This window comes from Myotis daubentonii, chromosome 11 (genome assembly GCF_963259705.1).
Source record: "Myotis daubentonii chromosome 11, mMyoDau2.1, whole genome shotgun sequence".
NCBI lineage: Eukaryota > Metazoa > Chordata > Mammalia > Chiroptera > Vespertilionidae > Myotis > Myotis daubentonii.
The window spans coordinates 1,871,109-1,892,744 of record NC_081850.1 but is presented as its reverse complement, the minus strand read 5'-3'; the positions used below and the strand labels follow the sequence as shown (position 1 = coordinate 1,892,744).

Below are 21,636 nucleotides of genomic sequence, written 5' to 3'. Positions count from 1 at the left end.
TCCTTGCTGATATGACTGGTGTGAGGGTGACTGACCACGGTCACCACCACTGTGGACACTTGCCACATGCAAGTGCTGCACTAGCCACACGGCCATGACGCGCACTCTGTGGACCGCACCGGGTGGTCCTGCAGGTTATGGGAGTGACCCCTGCACAGAGTGAGGAAGGAACCTGCCCTGCTCCGCTCCCCTCAGGTAAAAGCGTTTGGCTGCACTGTCCCACACCCTCCAAATGTCTCTGCCTCCAGTCTTACAAAACAGCCTAAGCCAACAGCAGAGCCCATCTGCCTGGAGAGACATGTGGCCCCGGCCGCAGCCCTCGCTGAAGGGGCCAGCATGGAGGCCTCGCCGGTCAGGAAGGGGAGTAAGCCGTGTGGGAAAGCGGGTTGAGCCCTGATCAGATGTGGAATTAAGAACAGAAAATGCAGCCGGGCTGCAGCGCCGCTCGGAAGCGTTTCGTCAACATGGCTCACCTGCCGATGAAGCTCCTGCGCAGGAAGACGGAGAAGCGGAACCTCAAGCTGCGGCAGAGGAACCTAAAGCCGGGGCCTGGGATGTCAGAAACTCAAGATGAAGATGTGTCTCGAGAAACCGCAGCAAGTGGAAAAATTAAAAATCCCTGCAACAGTCTACGAATGTAGGGTTGTCAGAAGCCCCAAATGGAGATACAGGTAAAGAAACAGTGGAAAATGTAAAAGTTAAAAAGTCTCCCAAGAAATCTAACATATTAACCAACGGGGAAGCAGCAGTGCACTCGCCCAATTCAGAATCTAAAAAAAAGAAACAGAAAAAGAGAAAAATGGTGGATGATACTGGGCCTAATACCAAAAAAGCAAAAACGGAAGGCAAAGTGGAGCCAGAGGAAGGTGCCCAGGCCCCCGAAGAAACCGAAACCAGTGTGGGGAAGCCAGGCGATGGGGAAGGGGAAGGGGAGAGCGAGGTGCCCAGCCTGCCCCTGGGACTGCCAGGAGCTTTCGCGGACACTTCACTTGCTTCTCTCTCTAATCTTGTCAGTGAGAACACTCTGAGGGCAAGGAAAGAAATGGGCTTTACAAACATGACCGAAATCCAACATAAAAGTGTCAGACCACTTCTGAAAGGCAGCTGCAAAAACTGGGCAGTGGCAAAACCCTGGCCCTTCTCGTCCCTGCAGTTGAACTCATTGTTAAGTTAAAGTTTATGTCCAGGAATGGGACAGGAGTTCTTATTCTCTCCCCTACTAGGGAACTGGCCATGCAGACTTTCGGTGTTCTTAAAGAGCTGATGACACACCACGTTCACACATACGGGTTGATAATGGGCGGCAACAACAGGTCTGGTGAGGCACAGAGCTTGCTGATGGGATCAACATCATTGTGGCCAAACCAGGCCGCCTTCTGGACCGTCTGCAGATACTCCAGGGTTTATGTATAAAATCCTGCAGGGTCTGGTTATTGATGAGGCTGATCGTATCTTGGATGTTGGGTCTGAAGAGGAGTTAAAGCAAATTATTAAACTTCTGCCAACACACAGACAGACCATGCTCTTTTCTGCCACACAAACTCGAAGAGTTGAGGCCCTGGTGAGGATTTCTCTGAAAAAGGAGCCATTGTATGTTGGTGTCGATGATGATAAAACTAATGCAACAGTGGATGGTCTTGAGCAGGGATGTTGTTTGTCCTTCCGAGAAAAGATTACTCCTGCTCTTCACATCCCTTTAGAAGAACCGGAAGAAGAAACTCATGGTCTTCTCCTCTTGCATGTCCGTGAAACACCACGATGAGGTACTAAGCTGCATCGACTTGCCTGTCTTGGCTGTCCATGGAAGGCAGAAGCCAAACAAGCGTCCGACCACATTCCTCCCCTTCTGCCATGCGGATACGGGGTATTGTTGTGCACGGACGTGGCAGCCAGAGGGCTGGACATTTCTGAAGTCGACTGGATTGTTCAGTATGACCCTCCAGGTGACCCCAAGGAATACATTCATCGATGGGAAGAACTGCCAGGGGCGTCCCTGTTCGGGCGCCATATGCCGGGGTCCAACCCCAGCAGGTCCAGGGGTTCCCCAAAGGTGTGGACGGAGTCGACGAAGACTATCCACCCTCTTCCTACGGTGGAGTCCTATCCATCCCGAGAGTGGGGCTTACCTAGGGGTCCCTGTTCGGGCACCATATGCTGGGGTCCAACCCCAGCGGGTCCAGGGGTCCCCAAAGGTGTGGACGGAGTCGGCGAAGAAGGAAGGACACGGAGACAGTGTTCAGTTGATCAGCAGCCTAGCCAGGATCTCCAGCCAGGATCTCCAGCCAAGTTCTGGTCTGAATCTCCAGAGAGGTTCTGCTTCGGATCTCCAGCCAGGTTCTGTAGCCATGTTCTCTTGCTAGGTTCTCCAGGTGCTCCAGCCAGGTTCTGTAGCCATGTTCCCTCGCTAGGTTCTCCAGCCAGGTTCTGTCCAGGTTCTCCAGCCAGGTTCAGTCACAAGGTTCTAGTCAGGTTCTCTGGCCAATTTCTGTAGTCAGGTTCAGTCCAGGATCTTTTGCCATGTTCTCTCCAGCGAAGTTCTTCTGTCTCCTAAGTTCTGTGTAGGTTCTGTGTTCTGAGTTCTGACTTCTAAGTTGTGTGTTCTGAGTTCTGTCTTTCTCTGTCTGGTTACATCTGTATTTATACCGGTTGATTCAATCCTATCAATCTCTATCACAAAGGTTAGGGCGTTTCTTATCTTCATTCCAGGGAGTAAAGATTATGTAGCTTAAGCATGATTGTTCGTAGTTAAAGTGATTAATTACCCGCCTGGCACTTAGTTGAGGGGTTTTATTCCCTCCCTAACTTCAGGGGGAAATCCCTACCTGGGGATTCAACCTTTCTCGGAGAGGTGACCTTGGTTAAAACACAGCGCCAAGAAGGTGAGCAAACATATTAAGAACCGTATGCTATATATGCCAGGTCCCTTGAAACAGCAAGGATGGACCGGCTCCCGGCAGGGCCTAAATGGAAGGGGGCATGCCTTGCTCATTTTGCATCCTGAAGAATTGGGTTTCCTTCGTTACCTGAAGCAATCCAAGGTTCCATTAAGTGAATTTGCATTTTCCTGGTCCAAAATTTCTGACATTCAGTCTCGGCTTGAAAAATTGATTGAAAAGAACGACTTCCTTCATAGTCAGCCCAGGAAGCATGTAAGTCATACCTTCGAGCATATGACTCCCATTCTCTGAAACAAATCTTTAACGTTAATAACTTAAATCTGCCTCATGTTGCTCTGTCATTTGGGTTCAAGGTGCCTCCTTTTGTTGATCTGAATGTGAACAGCAATGAAGGCAAGCTGAAGAAGAGAGGAGGCAGCGGTGGATTCAGCTACCAGAAGCCCAAGAAAGTGGAGAAGTCCAAAATCTTCAAGCACATTAGCAAGAAGTCTTCCGACGGCTGGCAGTTCTCTCACTGAAGACCGTCCTTCCACCTTCGGGGGCTTAGTCCTGAGAGGAGTGGTTTTTCTTGCTCTAACAAGGACTTCTGACTGTAGGATTGGGACTGATCTAACAAGAGTGTAAATTGGCATGGATTGCAAATAATGAGCACTATTTCCAGCAAGTCTTGTTTATTTTGAGTCATAAAACAAAAACAACTTCATTTTTTCTTGATTTCCCAAGAACAACGCAAAGGGGTTTTTTTGGTCTTTGTTGTGATTAAAGGATATTTTGAGGTTAAAGAAAAAAAGAATAGACAATCCCCACATCACTGCCACTTCTTTGCTGGAACCACTGAAGACTTTAGGGATAGGCAATTTGATGTTGGCCAGAACTCCCTGGATTTCACTTCTGAGTCAAGTCTGACCTTAGGGATGTTCGGAGACTTCCATGAGCCTCACGGTTACCCCTCTGAATCCTGGTGCTCCTCTCTGGTGGAAACTGACTGGCTGTGCCCAGGTAAGCACATGCACAGCCAGGGTGGCACCCGGTGGTATCCCTGCACCGAATGCTGGCAGGAAAACCTGCAAGCATCCTGACTGGCCTTGTCTAAACCTAGAGCTCAAAGTCACTGCCCTGATGTACCACCGTTTACTCTTTCCTTTGCTGCAGAAATCTCGAATCCATCGACCTTTCCTACAACAGGCTCTACCACGTCCCCTCCTACCTCCCCAAGTCGCTGCTGCACCTTGTGCTCCTGGGGAACAGGATTGAGCGCATCCCTGGCTACGTGTTTGGCCACATGGAGCCAGGCCTGGAATACCTGTACCTATCATTTAACAACCTCTCTGATGACGGCGTGGACCGAGTCTCCTTCTATGGGGCTTACCATTCTCTGAGAGAGTTATTTCTGGATCACAATAACTTAAAGTCTATACCACCAGGGGTACAAGAAATGAAAGCACTACATTTTCTGAGGCTGAACAACAACAAGATACGGTAAATTTTGGCTTTTTCAAGTACCCATTAAAATTGTTGCGACTGACAAAATATATGATTAAACTACCATGACATGATGGCTGGGATTTACTTTAAGAAAAAAAGTGATGAGAGTTACATTAAACCAGATTGGTAAATGTTAATAAGAGTTGAAGCCAGAAAATAATAGGTACATAAGAATTCATTGTTTTCTTCTAATGTTATATATTTGCAAATTTTTCAAAAATAGAGTATTATTACAGAACTAGATGCCCAGTGCACAGATTTGTGCACTGGTGGGTTTCCTCAGTCTGGCCTTTGGGGATTGGGCCGAAACCGGCTCTTTGACATCCCTCAAGGGGTCCCTGATTGCAAGAGGGCACAGGCCAGGCCAAGGGACCACACCAGTGCATGATCGGGGACAGAAGGGATCGCAGGAGGGCTCCAGGGCATGTCCAGACTGTCTCGCCCAGTCCCAATCAGCTGGACTCCAGCAGCAAGCTAGCCTACTTGTCAGAGCGTCTTCCCCCTGGTGGTCAGTATGTGTCATTGTCTCTGGTCAAACGAATGGTGGGACACTTAGCATATTAAGCTTATATATATATAGATAGATGGATACTTAGAACATTAAAAACAGGTTGCAATAGGGCACCAGGCATTAGATTATGGTGCTGCTTCCACCTTCACATATAATTATAAACACTAGCTTGTGGAACACAAAATCTAAATATATGCTAAAATTAAAACCACTTCTATCTAGATTCTTCTCAAGGCAAAATTCTAAATACATTAATGGAGACCCCACACCGCTCACCCATGGAGACACACTTTCAGCATGTGTCCCTCTGCCCAGGGTGCATGAGAGCCAGGGTTCACCTGAAACCTTGGTTAGTGCATTAATAGGGGAGGCAGGTCACTGACCTTGTCCCTGAAGAGTACCCCTGACTCTTTTACATAGTTCTCAAATTCAAAACACATTTAAACTCCCCCAAAAAACAAGACAGGGAAAAAGTCAAGAGTTTCTAAAAACCCTTATGGAAGAGGTGCCAGTGGGATGAACTCTGTAAGATTTGGTTTCAAAATATTTGGCTAAAACCCTATTATATTATCAAAATAATACGTGCAGGTGCGCACGTACAGTGTGATTGAAATTTCGTGGCCCATGTGCAGAAGTCGTTATTTTGTGGAAGAGCCACACTCAAGAGGCCAAAGAGCCACATGTGGATTGTGAGCCACAGTTTGCCGACCACTGAACTAGGGCCACTTTGTTATTCTGAAAGGTGGGATAAATGATCAATTCTCTTTTTAAACTGACAGAAGAAAAAGCTGATTACATATCTGGAAATGTGAAAGGTGACAGAGGTTAACTAAACTTACTGTGGCAACCATTTCCCAATATATACACACATCAAATCATTATGTTGTACACCTCAAATAATACAATATTATATGTCAACTAGGGGCCCGGTGAATGAAATTCGTGCAAGGGGGGGGGGGTCCCCTTAGCCCAGCCTGCACCCTCTCCAATCCGGGACCCCTTAAGGGGATGTCCAACTGCCGGCTTAGCCCAATCCCAGGGATCGGGCCTAAACTGGCAGTCAGACATCCCTCTCACAATCCTGGACCACTGGCTCCTAATCGCTCATCTGCCTCCCTGCCTGGTTGCTCCTAACTCCCCCCCCCCCCCCCGCTGGCCTGATCGCCCCTCACTGCCTCTGAGTGCCGGCCTGATTGCCCCTAACTGCCCCCCATATTGGCCTGGTCACCCCTAACTGCCCCCTGCTGCTGGCCTGGTTGCTCCTAACTACACCCCCCCACTGGTCTGGTCACCTCTTACTGCCCCCCCCTCCCCCGCCAGCCTGGTCACCCCCAACTGTCGCCCTTTGCTGGACTGGTCGCCCTTAACTGGCCCCCCTCCAGCCTAGTTGCCCCTCACTGCCCCCCCCCCGCCAGCCTAATCGCCCCCAACTGCCACCCTGATGCCCCCAACTGCACCTCCCCACCATCCTGGTCACCCCTAACTGCCCCCCTCTGCTGGCCTGGTTGCCACCAACTGCCCCTGTTGGCCTGGTCACCCATCACGCGCCCCCCCCACTGGCCTGGTCACCCCCAACTGCTCCCCTTGCTGGTCTGATCACCCCCACCTGCCCCCCTGCTGGCCTGGTCACCCCTCACGGCCCCCCCGCTGGCCTGGTCGCCCCACACAGCCTGCTTGTTCAGTCGTTTGGTCGTCCCTCACTAACCCCCTGCCAGCCTGGCTGTAGGCTGCCATCTTGTGAGGGTGTGAGGGTTTATTTGCATATTACCTTTTTATTATATAGGATTACATCCTTATAAAACTGGAAAATCATATAGATGCATTATATATGAATAAAAAGACTATAAAATATATTAAAATGTTAATAGTGGCTATCTCAGGGAAAAATTAATTGGTGGTTAAGTGTTTTTATTATTTTGTTTTTGTCTCTCTTTCTGTCTCTGTCTCTCTCTCTCTCTGGAGAGTCAACATGGACTTATGGTTTTACAAATTCAGAATGTTTCAATCAACTACAATCATTGCTCTTACACTGTCCTGTCTTTGGCCAATGGTAGCCCTTCAAGCTGGCTCCTATGTCCTTGGACCGTCCTCAGTGCTGTTGGACAGTTAACTAGTACATTTCCTACTGCACACCTGTGCCAGCCTTGCTCCAGAGTCCAGCTCCTCTCATGGGAGCAGTACCCAGAGGATCCAATCTGCACTCCAGGCATGTTCCTCCCAAGTGTGTTGTTGTGTTTTGAGGAATTTAAGTGGACTGCCAAAAAACATGCATTTTTTAAAAAAAACACACACATGCATTTTGTAAAGAAAAAGAATGAATTTATACGGACATTCCCAATTCAAATATAACATTATAGAGTATTCCTTTTGTTTTAAACTTGTTTATCTTACATTTAAAATCTAGGTTCCCAACAATATCGATTTACATTTATTATATTACAATATATAAACATTAGTATGAAAATGATAATACTATTATTATAAGTAACCAAAGAGTTTATGATGTTTTGGTAGCCCTATTTGTCTTTAGAGTATGTTCCACAGAGGATACATACCTGATATACAGTCGTTTTATCTGTAACAATGTGTCAACAACTTAATACATATTCAGAAATGGTCTTTATGTTTGGTTTTTATAAATTGTTATTTTTCTGTTTAATATTATTTTTCCTGTGTTAAACATTTATATGATTCCAACGTTTAAACTGTATAACAATGTATATTAAGAAGTCTTTCTCCTATGTTTGTCCCTTACACTGTAACCCATCCTTCCCCATAGGTTAAATTTGTAAACTAACTTCTAGTTTATCCTTCCAGTGTTTCCTTTGGACAATACTGGAAGCATTTTCCAGTGTTTCCAGTATGTAAATGCATACATACATATTAATATTCCCCCATCCTCCCCGTAATTACCATACAAATATTCCACAGAAGACTTTGTTTCCCTCTCTAGAGAATGTGCTTTCTTTCACTCTTTTTAAAAATGATCAGTATGTCAAGGATATCATTCCATATCAGTATATAAAGAATTTCCTCAGTTTTATAACTGAATAGTATTGCACTTTGCAGATATGCTATGCAACCAGTTTCTTATCGATACACATTTTATTGTTTCCATTCTTTTACTACTACAAATGCTACAATGCACAACTTTGTTCAATTGTTTTGTATTTTTCCAGTCTAACTTTGGGATAGATTCCTAAAACTGGGATTGCTGGGTGATAAAATGCACATGTAATTTTGCTAGATAATGCAAAAATCCTTTTGATGGAGCAGGGAATTCCTTTCAGTGGTGCTTGGTCCTTCACAGCCTCACTGTCAGGACATGTGGATGAGCTTTTGGACGTTTGGTAGCAAGTCTGGTGAGAGTGATATGCCAGCATAGTTTCAACTTACAGTTCTCTCATCATGAATGAAACCGAGCATCTTTTCACGTTCACACATTTCATTGTTTCTTTTGTGAACTAGTTACCTTCTTTTCTCCCCTCTTTTCTCCTTTCCTTCTAGATTTTTAGGTCTTTGTATATAAGCCCTTATCTGTGATAAAAGTTGCAAATATCTTCTCCTAGTTTGCCATTTGTCTTTTAAATGTATTCTTTAACACCCAGTAGTCAATTTATTAATCTCATCTTTCAGTGCTTCTAGTTTACGTCACAAGTAGGAAGATCTTCCCCTGAACCCAACGCACAACCATGCTTGTGTTATTCTAACACAGTCATGCCTTCATTTACTCACATTCAGATCTTTGATGTATTCTGAATCTTTTCTGGTGTATAATATAAAAAAGGAATCTAACTTTATTTAATGCAAAAATAAAATTTAAAAATAAATAAACTGGAGAGCATTATGCTAAGTGAAATAAGCCAGTCAATAAAGGAAAAATACCACATGATCTCACTCATTCGTGGACAATAGAGACCATTATAAACTTTTGAACAATAATAGATACAGAGGCAGAGCTGCCTCAAACAGATTGTCGAGCTGCAGCGGGAAGGCCGGGGAGGGTTGGGGGGCAGGAGGTAGGGGGGTAAGAGATCAACTAAAGGACTTGTATGCATGCATATAAGCATAACCAATGGACATAAGACACTGGGTGATAGGGGAGGCTAGGGGACTGTCTAGGGCGGGGGGATAAAATGGATACATATGTAATACCCTTTGTAATACTTCAAGCAATAAAAAAAAACAAAAAAAATAAAATAAAATAAAATAAAATTTAACTCCTAAACTATGAAGGCAGAATATTACTTGGACCATTTTGACTTTCATATCTACTTTTCCTTAGGCATATTCTTCCAGAACAAATCTGCAATGCCAAAGAAGATGATGATTCGACACTGGAACATCTTCATCTTGAAAACAATTATATTAAAACAAGAGAAATATCATCCTATGCATTTTCATGCATAAGATCATATTCAAGTATTGTTCTTAAGCCACAGAATATAAAGTAATTCCACATTTCCTTTGTTAATTAAAACCTGTATTTATATATTTACTGTAGCAGCATTTATCATCAAAAAGACATCATGTTATGTTACATTCAGTATCATTATGCTAGTCTACCTGATTCATTAATCTAGAGATGACCAAGCAAAAATATATCTGGAAGGTTTAGTCTTCTAGGACTTTTAGCGAAGGCTTCAGTTTCACGCTCGAGAATGAAGCACCCCCTGCAGGGCTCCCTCAGGGAGCAGGAGGCTGCACTGCCGAGCAGACTGCGAGCCTCTGGGACAAAGTATGCGCGTCCTTGACCAGCAGCCTGTGACCAGTGCTATCAGCGACACCTGAAGTCCATTTACAAACTGTGTATGTTCTGGTTCAAAGCGAGGAAGTGCACAGAAAAAAATTACAGGTGGAAGTTATGAATGAGTGTTCTGTTTATTACTCCAACATTAAAACAAGAATATATTAATTTTCTTAAAGAACCGATGATACAATTATTGGTATAAGTACACTTAATTGCTGGGTTAGCTTTAGTTTCTTCTATTAATTACATGTGTGAAATTAAAACACCATGTTAATTTCCTGGTGTTGATAATTGTGCTATGGTTATTAATGTGATTATTAATATTAGGGGAAGCAGGGAGAAGGATACACATGAATTCCATACTATTTTGAAAGTTTTCTGCAAGTCTAAAAAGTGTAACGGTATATTAAGATTACCGTATTTCTTTATTCAAGATCAAAAGATTTTATGAAAAGCAATGGAGTTTGCTTAAAATACATGTTCTTTATCTTTGACTACACACTTACAGACGGAACCGCGCGCATGAGGTTCTGGAATCTCTGCTCCGTTGGTCACTCTTAGCGCCATCTTCTTTGCCCTGATTTGCTCAAGTGTATGTATCCTTTCACTCAGTTCAATTTAACATAAAACTGTCAATAGTCACTATATACTGGACACTATCAAAACCATATATTAAAATTTTCATTATGAAATGACCTTCTATCTTTATTTCTAAAATAATTTGTAATATAGAAACTCTGTTGACTTCTTTGTTACTATCAGTTATGTGTCTTGGAAGTTCCAGTCCTGCCACCCTTGCGGAGGCTACGCTAACCGTGAACTGCAGTTATTCATCTTCTAATAGTCCCCTCACCACCACCGTCAGAACCTCCCAGCCTCACCTCACAAGGCTGTTATGAGAAGCACAACATGAAAAGCATCTGGGAAGTATATGCATGTGTGTATGTTTCATATAAAATTGAGAACAACTAGCATCTTCACCAAAGTTGATTATTACAGATAAAACTATTTCAAATTATACCAGGAATCAGGTACCTGAGTGCCAATCGTGGTCATCCTAGCCAACTTTTGAAAAGTTCAGTTTATCCATTTGAGCATATTATTTCTAAGCCCTGCTTTCTAAGTCCCCTTGTCTTAATAGCTATTTTGAGATTATAACATAAACAAGAATAATAATGTGATGGAGACTGTTAGAATCAAAAGTCAAGGCTTAAACTAAGTGGTTAAAAACAGAAAAAGAATCTTATGAAACAAAAAGTTAAGATATATAACTAGTTTCAGAACGTAGAAGCATTAACTAATTTAAACTGGCCAAGTTGAATGTAAGAGACAGGTAAAAATAAGAAGATATGGCATTGCATTCATTTAACAAGAAACCTTGTGCAATGCTTCTTGCTGTGTGAATATAAATGCATAGACCTACAGCGATTTTCAACTGGTGTGCCTCAAGTATTTTAGAAACATGCAATACCTGGCTAGTCAGGGATGCTGACCACCTTTTCTCTTAGATTGTCAAAAAGTGACAACAGCAGCCCAGCTGGTGTGGCTCAGTGGTTGAGTGTTGACCTGAGAACCAGGAGGTCACGGTTCAATTCTTGGTCAGGGCACAGGCCCAAGTTGTGGGCTCAATCCCCAATAGGGGGCATGCAGGAGGCAGCCAATCCATGATTCTCTCTCATCATGGATGTTTTTATCTCTCCCTCTCCCTTTCTCTCTAAAATAAAAATATCCTATCTAATAAAAGAGAAACATGGTAATTAGTGTACGACCGCTACCCTTCCCATTGGCTAATCAGGGCGATATGCAAATTAACTGCCAGCCAAGATGGCGGCCGGCAGCCAGGCAGCTTGAAACTAACATGAGGCTTGCTTGCTTCAGTGACGGAGGAAACCAACGTTCCCCGCCTGCCTTGCTGGCCTCTGAGCCTGCAGTTTGAAACATTGTAACAAATATAGAAGCTAAACAAAACCCCAGAAACCTGCTTTCAGCGAGCCGGGATCTCAGAGCTGGAGTTATACATTGTTTGATTATAGAACCCAAACAAACCAGATACCTGCTTTCAGCAGCAGAGGCCTCAGAGCTGGAGCCAGAGCTAAAGCTGGCCCAGAATTTAAAAAAAGAGAAAAAAAGGAGCAGTTGGGAGCTTCAGCCCTCAGCCCCTCACCCAGACTGGCCAGGCACCCCAGTGGGGACCCCCCACCCTGAAGGGTGTGTGACCAGCTGAAAACAGCCATCATCCCCTCACCCAGGCTGGCCAGGCACCCCAGTGGGGACCCCCGCCCTGATCCAGGACAACCTTCAGGGCAAACCAGCCAGCCCCACCCATGCACCAGGCCTCTATCCTATATAGTAAAAGGGTAATATGCCTCTCAACACCGGGATCAGCGGAGCCACGAGGCCTCCCAGCACCGGGATCAGCGTGACAGGGGGCAGCACCCAAACCCCCTGATCGCCCTGTGGCTCTGTGTGTGACAGGGGGTGGGGCCACAACCTCCCAATCCGCCCTGCTCTGTTTGTGACAGGGGAAGGCGCCCCAACCTCCTGATCAGCCCTGCTCTGTGCCTGATACAGGGGAGCTCCCAAACCCCCTGATCGCGCTGCGGCTCTGTGTGTGACAGGGTGCGGCGCCCCAACCCCCTGATCGGCCCTGCTCTGTGCGTGACAGGGGGGAGCTCCCCAACCCCCTGATGGGCCCTGCTCTGTGCGTGACAGGGGGGAGCTCCCCAACCCCCTGACTGACCCTGCTCTGTGCGTGACAGGGTAAGGAGCCCCCACCCCCCTGATGGCCCCTGCTCTGTGCGTGACAGGGGGTGGCGCCACAACCTCCTCATCGACCCTGCCTTGAGTGTGACAGGGGGTGGTGCCCCAACCCCCCAATCGGCCCTACCCTGAGCGTGACTGAGGGTGTCATCGCAACCTCCCGATCCGCCCTGCTCTGTGCATGACAGGGGGCGGTGCCCCAACTCCCCAATCGGCCCTGCTCTGAGCCCGACCAGGGGCTGCACCTAGGGATTGGGCCTGCCCTCTGCCACCGGGAGCAGGCCTAAGCCAGCAGGGCGTTATCTCCCAAGGGGTCCCAGACTGCGAGAGGGCACAGGCCAGGCTGAGGGACCCTCTCTTCCCCCCCGAGTGCACAAATTTTTGTGCACCGGGCCTCTAGTACTTTAATAAAATGATAACAGCCATCAAAACAATAGCCATCCTGTGTGAATGAATCAAAATTATACCTATTTTTTTGTCGCATCAGCAAAAAAACATATTTTTTTGGTATGCCACAAAATTTTATTAGTGTGTGCCATGAGATGAAAAGGTTAAAATCGCTGGTTTAAGGCAATCTAAGCAGTAAACAAAATCATTGTTGGAGGGGACTCAATCTGAATAAAGTGAGTCAACAGATTTAGCATCCTGGGACAACACAGATGGATACTGAACCTTTCCTACACTCCTTTCAACTTTAATCAGCTGTGTCCCAGATGCTGTTCTTGAAAGGAACAGAGATAAGATTAGATAAGGACTCTGCTCTTGGAGCACCCAGTGTGGTAGGGGCAATAAGTAGGAAATCAAAAAGACAAGCAAACCAATAGGCAGGCAGAACAGGGTGGTGAAGCGATGAAGCATGTGGGGTCCTGAGCACCCTCTTCCTGTGTCCCCCTGGCCCCAAGTTTTAAGAGTGTCCAAGCCTCATAGACACAGGAAGACTGAGCCATTCCCAGCGGCCTTGGAGGACACCAGCCTAGGAGCACACTGAGACCCTACTGTGCGCTCAGGGACACCCTGTGGGGAGCAGAATCTCTAGGAAGGCTGAAAGTCAGAATGACTAACGGAGGTTTTGTTCTTAAGTCAGAAGAAAATATGTTATTTCAACTGATTTTACTATAATTTAAAATATGAAATGTCTGGCACTGAACTTTTGCAGCCTTGAAATTTCATCATGCTTTGCATAGGAAGTTTTAATTACATTTTTTAAAAAGTGATCAATGTCCTTATAGAAAAGATTCTTCACAATACAATGTTAAAAAACATGGTCTGGCTTCAGAAGTATGCTATAATTACTAACACGTATGTATACAAAGGAACTGCTGATCTAGTCATGGTGTGAAAATATTAATGGTGTCATCTTTGCACATATGTACAAGGAATACTAACTACATTTTTAGTTTTGAGACTTGGTTTATTATAGATAACTAGAGGCCTGATGCACAAAATTTGTGCACGAAGGGGGGGAGGGGGAGAGGGCCCTCAGCCCGGCCTGTACCTTCTTGAAATCTGGAACCCCTCGGGGGATGTCCGACTGCTGGTTTAGGCCCGATCCCTGTGTATTGGGCCTAAACCAGCAGTCAGACATCCCTCTCGCAATCCGGGACCTCTGGCTCCTAACTGCTGGCCTGACTGCCTGTCTGATCGCCCCTAACCACTCTGCCTGCCTGCCTGATCACCCCTAACTGCTCTCCTGCCTGCCTGATCGCCCCTAAAAGCCTCTGCCTCAGCCCCTGCCACCATGGCTTCGTCCGGAAGGCCGTTCAGCTATCTGGTCTAATTAGCATGTTAAGCTTTTATTATTATAGATACTATTTCAAAAAGCACTAAAGACATGATATGGTGAAAAACATGTACAGCCTGGAATCCTAAGGAAATAACTGCCCCAGGATGGGGATAGCTAGTGCCTGCCTTGGTCTCTAATGATGAACTGGGCAGTCGTTTCCCTTTCCTGGGACTCACTTAGCTCAACCACAGAGCAGTCTGTGTGGACAGCCTGTGTGGCGCAGCAGGGGTCATGGGCCTGAGGAGGAAGTATTCCTTAAGACTCTTCCTTTGGACGAAGCAGCTTTGCTACCATCAGAAAGAGCTGGCTGCCACTGCTCCTCCTTTGTTCCTTAAAACAAATGGAAAGGTACTACCTAAATCACATGCCAAGTTTTAAGATTCACAAAGAACATGCAACCAGAGTCCCTGGCCCTTCCCTCACCTTCTGCCCAACAACCAGGCTGCAGAGCTTGGTCTGAGCAAATGCTTCTCAGGGGCCAAGTCACAGGTGCCTGGATGCAGCCAAACTCTGTGTATCTAGGCAAGAAAGTTTAGTTGGTGTGTCTGTTCCTTCGAGCTCCAGTACCACGAGTGGGATCAGCCCTGAGCAGACCTGCAACAACTGAAGGCTGCTAACCTTGACCCGGAAAACCCTGAAAGACAGCCAGCAGAGCGCAAGTTCTGTAGGATGGTTAGAGCGTGGCACAGACTAGGCTCATGCATTCTCCATCTCTGTCTGACTTTGGCCTTAACCTGCATCTGCTGATTGAAGTCCACAAAACAGAAAGTCTGGATGCCTGAGAATGGGCGTGGTGCACTTCTGAATTTGAGGGCACAGGTACCTGGTGTAATGGGTGCAGCCAAAAAGGGTGAGGAAGATGCAAGAACCTCTCCTTTGGCTCCCATTGTCAAGTGACTCCATCACTGGCCTCATTAGACAGTCAATTACTTCTTAAGATAACTGATTTTGACTAAAGATCCAAGATGGCAGAGGAGTAAGTGAAGTTACACTCATCTCCACCCAGGACCAAGCTGATGTTAACACTACTCCTAAACAACAGAAAGGAACCTGCACATTTTCAGGATTTTAAAGAAAAAGTGGGAAACTGAACTGGGAGAGACTTACATATTCATACAATTAATAAGGAGTGATTTCTCTTATTAATATTTCCTGGTAAGAACATCAGAAAGCCTAGAGCATATTTTATAAACAAGCCACATTCTGACAACTGGTAATACTTAGGAATCAACTGGCTGTTCTGCATAGCAGCAACGTTGCCTATGTTCCCGAAGACATCATTTAAGCACACCATGGATCACTTGGTTCTTAGATGCTGACATAAAAGAATGAAATACTCAAATTCTGCTGTTTAAGTGAAAACTCCAAGGGCTGGGTGAAACCCTCTATGATATCTATTCCACCACATTCCCTTATTTAGGAAAGAGTGTCCTCATAGGAGAAGTATTTACAGGCTGACGACAATAACTGTTCCTCTGTCTGCAGTTGAATGAGGTCAGCTTAAAACTCAAAAATATTAAAAGTACCTGTGAAGAGTCAGAAGTTTCTGGGCAGCTCTAACTTATGCCAGATGGCTCGGGGCCCCGACACCCTAGAAGTCTACCGACCATGTGGTTCACCTTTTGTAGTTAAACAGGAACGAGCATCATGGTTCTGAATGGGAATCCCTTTAGCTGTGGACTTGGCCAAGTCATACTCTGATTTCTAGTTTCCACATCCCTTCAATTGGGGGAACAACATCTATCTCCCCAGGCTGTGGGGAAGGTTGAACGAGGTGTCGTCCAGGACAGTGCCAGGCACTCGGTGAATGTCAGGTCAAGGGCTGGGCAACCCGTAGGCAGGAAGGTTCAGTGACTTGGTCAAGGCTGCCAGGCCTCTAACATGGTAGATATTAATTATGCAAGGAACTTGATTCCTTAGAGCAGCGGTTCTCAACCTGTGGGTCGCGACCCCTTTGGCGGTCGGACGACCCTTTCACAGGGGTCACCTAAGACCATCCTGCATATCAGATATTTACATTATGATTCATAACAGTAGCAACATTACAGTTATGAAGTAGCAACGAAAATAATTTTATGGTTGGGTCACAACATGAGGAACCGTATTTAAAGGGCCAGAAGGTTGAGAACCACTGCCTTAGAGTGTGAAATATAACGGGAGAATGAATGGGGCTATCACACCAGGATGGAGTCAGTGTGTACTCTCGGAGGGCCAGGCTCCAGCGGGACCCGCAGCGGTGCCCGCAGCGACCCGGACGTGAGGACCTGTCCTGAGTCATGCCCGCCCACATCCATCTCCCAGTGCAGGTGGCCCAGGGCAGCGCTCGCGAGCAGGGCCTCCCCTCCGTAAATGCCGAGTCTGAACTACTCCTTGTCATACACTTGGGAAAAGTATAGGAGCAGATTTTTTTTTTACTGAGGAGTTTAATTGTATCATTACTGCCCTTGTGACTAAACCTAATCTAATAGAACCAGAGGCATTTATAAAAAAATTTTCAGCAAAACTAAAAGAGACATGCTCAGTCCTATGCATCTAAACAACACGTCGGCACGTTCTAACTCATGACCCATGTCTGAGTGGCCTCATGCTGCACAGAAGCAGCGGAGACAGTACACCGGGCTGACATTCGCTCTGCCCCCAGCTGTTCGCAGAAAAGGGAATGTCTCTCACTTGATGAAGAGCTTAGTGATCACTCAACTAAAAAAAAGCATGACTATTTCTTCTTTGAAGTTATGTTTCTTTTTCTACATGAACATGGAGATAAAATCAAATATTACTGTCTAGCATATTTTTTCCTTTGCACAAGATGTGAGGAATTTGAGTACACACAAGGGAAAACAGACCGCTTTAAACATAACATGCGATTGTACTAAACACACATTAGTTTAGAAAAGAAATACATCATGTTATTAAAATGTCATTGTGTGTTCCTAAGTAACAGGATCTCTGTGGTCAAATAAACTTACATTGAACTATCAGCTGATGCAAGCAAATCTTTAAAAAATTTTTTATTAAATTTATTTGGGTGATATTGGTTAATGGGATCATATAGGTTTCAAGTGTACATTTCTATGATACATGATCTGTATAGTGCATTGTGTGCCAACATAAGCAAATCTTTTTGTAAGTAAGATTCTGATGAAGGTTCATTTGTTTTGAGTAAGTTGAGAATTACGTTCACAATTACCAAATTTATACTGTCTGAAAGGCAAATTTAACTACTACTGTGGTACTCAGAATAAGAATTACACTATAAATTGTAAGTCTATTATAGAGTAATAGTTCCTAACTTTTTGAAGGATGAACACCTTTGACGATATCATGAAAACTATAATGAACCCTCTATACAGAAAAATACTTTGCATGTTATCAAAAGATTCATATAACCTTTCACAAATTCTCTAAGGATTCATGTACTCTAGGTTAAGAATCCCTTCTAGGGTAACTCCTTAATTAACTTAAAATTAGAGGTAAGGATACAACAAAGAGTTAAAATTACTTTTAAGGCAAACTGCCTTATTTCCAACAATTATTTAGCATTTATTCTCCCTTTATTTAGGAATATTTTTAAGGCCACATAAAAGTTAAAAGAATTATACAATGAACATCTTTATACACTTCACCTACATTCATCAATATTTTTTCAAATTCATTTTATCTCTTTGCATATCTATGTATCTATGCATCTACACATACATATGTATGTACTTGCAGGGGACAGGGTCTGGGCCATTTGAATGTAAGTTGTAGATATTATAACATATCACTTCCTTATGAATCTTCTAAGAACATTTTCTTACATAACCATGAGACGATGATCATATCCTCTCACACTATGAAACCCAAGAAATTTAACATTAACTATCACCTAACATACAATCTGTATTCAGATTCTCCCAAATATTCCAACAATTTCCTAATTTCCTGTATATGTGTGTGTATAGTTCAAGATCTAATCGAGCTCACATCCTGATCCTTTCATCTTCTCTAGAATAGCAATTTCTTGCCTATGTGACTGTTTCACACCTTAACTTTGTTGAAGGGTCCAAGTCAGCTATATTGTAGAATGTCACTTAATCTGCATTTGCCCAATTGTTTCCTCAAGATTAAATTCAGTTAAAACATTTTTGGAAAGAATCCTACATAGGTGATGTCACATGCTTCTTTTTGCATCATAACAGGAGGCTCAAAATGCCGGGATGGCCTGTTAGTGGCAATGCTGAAATGTTAAGGTAAGGTGGAATCTTTATCACCTTGTAATTCTATATATTAAACCCTAATATGCAAATCAACCAAACAGCAGAACGACCAGTCGCTATGACACACACTGACCACCAGGGGGCAGACACTCAGTGCAGGAGCTGTCCCCTGGTGGTCAGTGTGCTCCCACAGGGGGAGTGCCACTCAGCCAGAAGCTGGGCTCATGGCTGGCGAGCGCAGTGGCGATGGGGGGAGCCTCTCCCACCTCTGCTGCAGGTGGGCGGTAAGGAACAAGAGGGTCGCGGACTGCAAGGGGTCCCGGACTGCGAGAGGGTGCAGGCTGGGCTGACGGACTCCCCCCAGTTGCACAAATTTCGTGCACCAGGCCTCTAGCTAAGAGATAATCTGCAAGGTAAGACTTTGGATCTCTGTGAATATCTTGCCATCCATATCCTTTCACTTAGTGGTTTCAGCTTTCATTAATCACCTTGCCTTAATCAATTACTATACTGGAGGGTACACAGAGGTGATTTCTTCTTTTTTAAATTTTTATTTATTGATTTTAGAGAGAGAAAAACATCTATCTTGTGTAACACTTACTCATGCACTTACTGGCTGGCTTGTGCATGTGCCTGCCCAGGGTGGAGCCACAGCGGGGACTTTGTCCTCCTGTGTTCACCAGTCAGCATGCTTCTCCTGGAGCTCTGACTCTTTTCTCTTGTTATTATACAAAAGATTTTGCATCTGACATGTTGTAATCCACTGCCACCCTTATTCGTCTGTGCGTGTTAACTCCCTTCCCAGTTTCTATGTTCTGTTCACACAACTGTAGTGATCTCTGTGCACGTTCATGCCTGCTGGCATGCCGAGATGCTTCATGCATGACCCATACTTTCCCGGCCTGACCTGATCCCTCTAGTGGGAAACAGTCCCTAACACACACCCAGAAGTCAGACACCCGCTCTGCTCCCAAGTCTTCTCAGTGGAACAAACTAGGCAATTTATTTAAAACAAAACCTTTACTTGTAACCATTCTTCAAAACAAACTGACTTTTCAGGCATAATTTTAAAATATTATAAACCCACATAATATTATAAACTAAATTGTATAAGACCTTCATTCTTCATAAACTTACTTCATTCTAAATGACAATTTATGGCATAAATTTGTTTTCAGAGGGAAATCTCCCGAAGCTGCGCATAACAGAAGTGAGTGCTCAACGGCACAGGGGACAGAAAGGAGGGAGGCCCATGTGAAGGACATCACTGCCCTGAGTTGGAATCGCACAGGAATTAAGAGCAGACTTTGTCAGATTGATTTTGGAAGATATTCTGTAAATTTGGATTTGATATAAAATTTCCTGGTTTTAAAAAACACCATATGCTCCAAACAAAACACATCTATAGCCTCCATCCTGCCCATGGGCCATGACCTGCAGTATATCATCAATTCATTATGAACCACAGAGCCGCCCGGTCCACCCTGAAGGATACCTGAGCATTCCACACCACCCAGAAAATCAAAGCCATTCCTTTCAGAAACCTGTGAATGCGTGCTATATACAATCTTTATGTTATGCATAAAGAACACACGTTCTTTACCATATTCTTCTGTGTATAAGATGACCCCTACTTTTCCAATCCAAAATTAAGAAATCAGTATTTTAAACATAAAGCAGAACACATTTTATTTAGTAATTACCGCAGGTAATGTTCACATACCAGTACTACATTATGCAGCATGTCACTTTATTCAGCCTCGGTTGCATCACTGCTCTCTTCATCACTGTTAGTTCCAGGCACATCACTTTCTCCAACTTCTACTGTGTCACTGCTGTCTTCTGAGTCACTGTCTATATATGTGAGATCATCCTCATAAACTGGTGGCATTTTCTGAGCTAACCTGTTCGTGTTCTCATGGCCAACCCTTCTCTCCTCGTGAAACTGAAGCACCACTTTGCCTTTCCTGTAAAACCAACAATGTTCATTTCGCTGGCAAACCTTCTTGCCTGACCTTGAATAGCGTGGGTGACACACACAAGCCCCCCTGGCGCTGCTCCGTAATCCAAGTCTTCAGCCTCCGCTCCACGTTTGCCCGTTTTGCTGGCTTTCCTCTTAAGGCTTCTTCTCTTTTGGCATCTTAAGGAGCTGTTCTTCCTGTTTTCTCCAGTCTGATCCTACGCTCAGCGGGAGGAGGTCCAGATTGTCTCTCCTCAGCTCTATGTCCATGGTCTTTTGCACAGCTGATTACATTCTGTTTGAAGTTTGCAGAGTAAGACAACTGCTTACTGGTATTTATCTTTTTATTTTTTGACATCTTTATGGGCTCAGAACACTCAGGTTCCTGTTGCACCTGTGCACTTTCCACCTCCACCTCCAAATTCGGCATCAGCTGACGTCAGTAACAATAAGGCTAGTGATTGGAGGAAGCCTGTTTGACAAGGTATGGGCAGCGATGCACCGATGAGGCTCCCTCCTTAGCTGACTTCCGTGTATAAGATGCCCCTCGATTTTCAGTCTAATGATTTTAGAAAAAATTAGCGTCTTATACACGGAAAAGTACGGCATATCCCAGGAGTCAATGGCCTAACCCTAGAACATTCTTAAACTATGTGCTTATTTGCAAGGCTTTCCCGCACAGCCCTCAGGGCTTCTCTTTGACTGACCACCCTGCCCGTCCCATGTTGCTTTTCTCCATAGCACTCACATCACTCACAAAGAAGGAACAGGCCGACAGGTTCCTGGTAGCTCTGACCACATGAGAGTGACACAATCTATTCCAACGTGCTTAGAAGGTGAGCACAGAAGAGGAGACACCAGATACCGGCTGCTGAACACCACAAAGTCAACCCGAGTGACACTGCGCTCCAAAGGCGCACCTCTAATCCATAGGCATTGACTCTTAACTTGAATGAGATGGTAGTTGAGGTCTTTTCCAGCTCATTTTGGGCTTGGACCACTCCATTTAAACAGGAGGAGATGGTCAGGAAAGGGTCTTAAAAATTATAAATGCACTCGGCTTAAGCCATTTATTTTTATATTTACATGGATGGAATATATCAGGCCATCCAATAAATTTGTGTTTGAAGTTTCTTTTATAGCAATCCATGTCTGTATTCATAAAATATTAGTACTGAGATTATTACATTTTCAGTTTTGTAATTTATTTTCCTGTTTACCATGTAATAACATGTTGGTTATTCATGATTCCTAACAATATTGTTTGATGGAGTAAAAGTAACTCTCCGAT

The 21,636-nt window shown here is 44.6% G+C and overlaps 2 protein-coding genes and 1 pseudogene across 7 annotated transcripts in view; 2 read left to right on the top strand and 1 right to left on the bottom strand.

Annotated features, from left to right (window-relative positions):
- Window positions 1-10,335, top strand: part of ECM2 (extracellular matrix protein 2) — a 73,255-nt gene extending 62,920 nt beyond the window's left edge. For 4 of the 5 annotated variants that reach the window (XM_059656274.1, XM_059656273.1, XM_059656272.1 and 1 more), the window contains 2 exons: window positions 4,050-4,376; window positions 9,179-10,335. In XM_059656274.1, coding sequence (XP_059512257.1) covers window positions 4,050-4,376; window positions 9,179-9,347 — 496 coding nt within the window. In that variant the 3' untranslated portion in view covers window positions 9,348-10,335. The remainder of the gene's footprint in view (window positions 1-4,049; window positions 4,377-9,178) is intronic. The other variant, XM_059656276.1, reaches the window with a different exon arrangement.
- The window catches only part of CENPP (centromere protein P), a 251,839-nt gene that overhangs the window by 78,340 nt on the left and 151,863 nt on the right, over window positions 1-21,636 (bottom strand). The window lies entirely within an intron of this gene.
- Window positions 95-4,022, top strand: LOC132211771 (ATP-dependent RNA helicase DDX18-like; annotated as a pseudogene).